Consider the following 5,494-nt stretch of genomic DNA (forward strand, 5'->3'; position numbering starts at 1 on the left):
CGTCAGTTTCAAGGATGTTGCGACGGTATTCCTCGAAGACCATGATGGGTGCTTCGGTAGCTACGGCGATGCTACGAAGGCAACACGTCTGTTTCAAGGATGTTGCGACGGTATTCCTCGAAGGCCATGATGGGTGCTTCGGTAGCTACGGCGATGCTACGAAGGCAACACATCTGTTTCAAGGATGTTGCGACGGTATTCCTCGAAAGCCACGACGAGTGCTTCGATAGCTGCGGTGATGCTATGACTGCAACCCGGCTGCTTCAAGGATGTTGTGACAACATGCTTTGACGGTCACGATGAGTGCTTCGGTAGCTGCGGTGATGCTACGACGGCAACCCGACTGCTTCGATGATGTTGCGATGGCGTGCTTCAACAGTTGTGGCAATGATGCGACGAACCGCAACGACGACGTGCTTCGAACGGTCACGGTGGTGCTGCGACGGCGTGCTTCGATGACCACAACGATAATCCAACAAAGGCCCGACTACTTCGACGATGCTGCGACGGCGTGCTTCCGTACCGTGGCTACGAAGACGGCATGGCTGTTTTGACGATGCTACGATGGTAGCTCGGCTGCTCCGATGATGATGCAATGATATCTATGCTACTGCGGCAGCAGCGGCGGCATAAGGATACTACCCTTTTTTCTTGCGAAATTAAGGATACTACCTTAAGCATTGCTATATCCAAGCAACCATGACACCATGAGCTTGCTAGGATAAAATCCAACAAATACCCACATTCAACATCAAGAATATGATGCTATGGAATCTTTGTTTGCTGCTTGCTAAGTGCTTTCTATTAAGATTATTTGTAGCATCACATACATGCATAGCTACATGGCTAAACACTGCATGAGAAAGTACAAGTAGAATGGACTGTTAGACAGTCACGGAACGCAACCACGGCAAAAAGAAAAGAAAAAAAGTCAGGCACGCGTCTAGCTACTATGAGGGCTACGCGGTCACGTAGGTGGGCTGACTTTGCATGCGGCTAGAAAGAGGCTTCGGCGCCACAGCGATCGAACGGCCCCGGAGGCGGCTGATCAAACCAACAAATCATCCGCCTGTTTTTAAACATTTCCCTTTTAGAATACAGAGGTGAATACATCTGCAGGTGGGCCATACTGTACCAAAGTACTCAGTCCTCACACGGCTCCTGCTCCTCTCTTCAAGTCCATTGATCTTCCCCGCACAAAAAGAAGTCCATCGATCTCCCATGCAAAATAAAATAAAATAAGTCCATCGATCTCCCATGCAAAATAAAATAAAATAAGTCCATCGATCTCTCGCTTAAAAAAGTCCTATGGCGATGGATGACCAGGGCAGGCCGCCCTTGGCCAATATCCGGTGACGATGAGTTCTTCTACCCTGTCATGGAGGGTTTCGCATCTATCCTGCCTCGTGACTCTCACGAAGCGTCCGGTTCTTGTCTTCCCCAAGATCACGTTCCCAAATCAGCCCTCGGCCGGCCTTGGCGATGTTAAACATGTAACATACATACGGTATTGTATAAACCGTATTCTGCTTGTAACGATAGAGCTAGCGATAAGGATTAGTATTTGTTGAGATTTCTTGGTTGTTGAGATTGCTTCTTGTTGTGCAATCCACGCCAACCTCCTGTAACCATCTATCTATATATTAACACAAAAGCGTCCCTGCGAGGCATACGCTTCATCTATCGTTTTTCACATGGTATATAGAGCAACCTCCTTCCAACGCATCTAACTATGCCGAGCTCCTCATCCGTCGCCATGGCCGCACCCTCCCTCGCCTCCCTCGGCCACACCATCACTGAGAAGTTGACGCGGGAGAACTTCCTCGTCTGGAAGGCGCAGATCCTGCCGCACGTCAAGCCAGCAGGGATGACGGGCTACTTGGACGGCTCAATCAAGGAGCCCCCTGCCGTTCTTCTCTCGGAGAAGGAAGTCGCCGGGAAGAAGGAGACCGTCTCGACACCGAATCCTGAACACGCCGTGTGGGTAACTCAAGATCAGCAGGTCCTCACTTTTTTGATTGCATCTCTGTCTCGCGAGGTCCTGCTGCAGGTTAGCTCCCACACCACCGCCACCACGCTCTCGACAGCCCTGCTGCAGAGTTTTGCCTCGCAGTCCAGGGCAAGGGTGATCCAGCTCCGCTCTGCCATCGAGCACACTCGCAAGGGAGATCTCTCCGCGGCGGCGTACTACACCAAGATGGTCAGCATCGCCGACGAACTAGCAGCTGCCGGCAAGGCGATGGACGAAGACGACATCGTCGATCACATCTTGCAGGGACTGCTCCACGAACCCGACTACAGCGGGTTCGTCTCGGCCATCTCGACACGCACCGCCACCGAGCAACCCATCAGACTTGGCGAACTCTTCTCCCTGCTGCCGCTGAAGCTCGCATCGCGGCACAAAACGCCGCCTACCACTCCAACCACTCCGCCAACCTTGCTTCCCGAGGCGGAGGACGCGGCGGCAACTCCAATCGTGGGGGCTATGGCGGCCGCGGCTACAACAACAACACGGCGCCACGCTACTCCGACAACTCCGGTGGCAATGGCTCTGGAGGGGGATCGCGTCAAGGGGGCGGTGATCGCGGTGACCGTGAACGGTGCCAGATCTGTAAGCTTGACGGGCATGGCGCGTGGCGCTGTAAAAAGCGCTACGACAGGAACTACACCAACAACGTCCGCCATCCTGCAGGCGGCGGAAGCAGCAACGGAGGTGGCAACAATGGTGGAAATCACACGGCAAATGTGGTTCACTCCTATGGGGTGGATACGAATTGGTATCTCGACACTGGCGCGACTGATCACGTGACAAGGGAGTTGGAGAAACTCGTTGTACGTGATCGCTACACCGGCACGGAACAAATCCACACGGCGAGTGGACAAGGTATGGACATCGCACATATTGGTCATACTACTCTTACTACCCCTCATGGCTCTCTTGAACTCAAATATATCATTCATGCTCCACAATCCGATCAAAGTCTTCTCTCTGGTTATAAACTTATCAAAGATAATCATGCGTTTCTTGAGATTTACCCTGAAGTTTTCTTTGTCAAGGATCGGGCCAGCCGGAGCACCATTCTTCAAGGCAAGAGTAGAGGTGGTTTGTTTCCTATTTCTGGCCGCCAAGAGGCTCATCTCCGTCAAGCTCTAGGTGTGGCAAAACCATCTACATCAAGGTGGCATAGGCGCCTAGGGCATCCATCACTCCCAGTGGTCCAAAAGATTCTTAGAGATTTTGATCTTCCTGTGTCAAATAAAGATGATCATCACTTAGTTTGTGATGCCTGTCAAATGGCCAAGAGCCATCAACTTCCTTATTCTCGATCCGTCAGTGAGTCTAAAGCTCCTTTAGAGCTTGTTTTTTCCGATGTGTGGGGTCCAGGACCAATATCTGTAGGCAAACAAAAGTACTATGTGAGCTTTATTGATGATTTCAGCAAATTTAGTTGGATTTATTTACTCAAGAACAAATCTGATGTGTTTGAGAAATTTCGCCTCTTCCAACAACATGTTGAACATTTGTTTGACCGGAAAATTCTTGCCATGCAAACTGACTGGGGTGGGGAATACCAAAAACTTAATTCCTTTTTTGAGCGCATTGGTATCTCTCACCACGTGTCTTGCCCTCATGCTCATCAGTAGAATGGATCTGCTAAACGGAAGCATCGTCACATTGTGGAAGTTGGTTTATCTCTTCTAGCTCATGCCTTCATGCCATTGAAATTTTGGGATGAGGCATTTCTCACTGCCGTCTATCTTATCAACCGTGTACCTAGTCGTGTCATTAAAAGTCAAACCCCGCTTGAGCGCCTCTTTGGCACAAAACCCAACTACACATTCCTTCGCATTTTTGGTTGTGCGGTTTGGCCAAATTTACGTCCTTTCAATAAACACAAGCTTGAGTTTCGCTCTAAGCAGTGTGTGTTTTTGGGCTACAGCAATCTTCATAAAGGGTATAAGTGTTTAGATGTTTCCTCTGGTAGGGTGTATATCTCCCGTGACGTGGTCTTTGATGAACACGTGTTTCCCTTTGCGTCACTTCACCCTAATGCCGGCGCCCAACTCCGCAAAGAGCTTGTTCTACTGTCGCCTCACCTTCTCCCTTCATCCACTTTTCTGTCATGAGGGGCGGTGGAGTTTGATCAATTTTCTATGTCACATAACCCTGGTTCAAGTGTGCAGGAATCTGGTGAAGAAATTGGCGAAAAAATTTCTCATGATTTTATGCAGCCAACCGGTTCTGGAGATACCACAGGCGCAGAAGATCCAGGCTCCGATCCCGGTGCTGATTCAGGCGGGCGAATCGCCTCGAGATCACCTGGCAGTGGCAGATTCCCTGCGGGATCTGTGCCACCCGCACGTGGCCCTGGCCGGTTCCCCCGCGCCCCAGCAGCGGATGGGGTGCCTGGCCCCCGCACCCCAGCATCGGATGGCGCGCCTGGCCCTGGTTGGTCAGCGGATGGCGCGTCTGGTCGGGACGGTGGGGCAGCTGATTCGCTGCATGCAGCTGATGTGTCGCCCGCCGGTTTGTTGCATGCGGAGCCAGGAGCTGATTCGATGCATGCGACTCCTGTGCTCAGTTCTGATTCGCCGCATGCAGCAGACTCGGGATCAGCTGTTTCCTCCACTGTTGCACGTCTTCCCCAACACCTTGCTCGTCCAGAACTGCCTCCGCCTACACGTGCACGTACAAGGTCACAAGATGGTATTGTTCAACCCAAAGTTTTTAAAGATGGTTGTATTCATTGGGGTTCCTTCTGTGCCACAGGTGAACCGCAGAACTTGGGGGAAGCGCTTGGTGCATCTCGATGGAAAGCAGCTATGGATGAGGAGTACAGGGCACTCATGAAAAACAAGACTTGGCGCTTGGTTCCTCCTGTCAAGGGCAGGAATGTGATTGACTGCAAATGGGTTTACAAGGTAAAACACAAGTCCGATGGTACTGGTGACAGGTACAAAGCACGGCTGGTTGCAAAGGGCTTCAAACAAAGGTATGGGTTTGACTACGAGGATACTTTTAGTCCTGTAGTAAAGGCTGCTACCATCAGGATGATACTCTCTGTTGCTGTCTCAAGAGATTGGTGTATACGACAGCTAGATGTCAAGAACGCGTTCTTGCACGGTGTTCTGGAAGAGGAAGTATTTATGAAACAACCTCTTGGGTATGTACATCCAAAGCTTCCGCAGCATGTTTGCAAATTAGACCAGGCTTTGTATGGGCTGAAACAGGCACCTAGAGCTTGGTACTCTCGGTTGTCGTCAAAACTGCAGTCTCTTGGGTTCACTCCTTCAAAAGGGGATACTTCATTGTTCTTTTATCGCCGTCGTGGTGTCACCATCTTTATGCTCATTTATGTTGATGATATAATTGTCACGAGCTCATCCTCTCAGGCTGTTGAAGCTCTCATAAAGGATCTGCGTATGGACTTTGCACTCAAAGACCTTGGTAGTCTGCATTACTTCCTTGGGATTGAGGTGAAATATGTAAAGG

The 5,494-nt window shown here is 50.6% G+C and overlaps 1 protein-coding gene across 1 annotated transcript; it reads left to right on the forward strand.

Moving 5' to 3' along the window:
• The first annotated feature begins 1,721 nt into the window (after positions 1-1,721).
• LOC125516205 (retrovirus-related Pol polyprotein from transposon RE1) lies at positions 1,722-2,878 on the forward strand. The gene has a single exon (XM_048681687.2). It carries the CDS (start codon positions 1,733-1,735, stop codon positions 2,807-2,809), a length of 1,077 nt encoding a protein of 358 aa, XP_048537644.2. The 5' UTR covers positions 1,722-1,732; the 3' UTR covers positions 2,810-2,878.
• The last annotated feature ends 2,616 nt before the right edge of the window (positions 2,879-5,494 follow it).

Source organism: Triticum urartu, chromosome 6A (genome assembly GCF_056163025.1).
Source record: "Triticum urartu cultivar PI428250 chromosome 6A, HENAU_Tu73, whole genome shotgun sequence".
In the NCBI taxonomy this organism is placed as follows: Eukaryota; Viridiplantae; Streptophyta; class Magnoliopsida; order Poales; family Poaceae; genus Triticum; species Triticum urartu.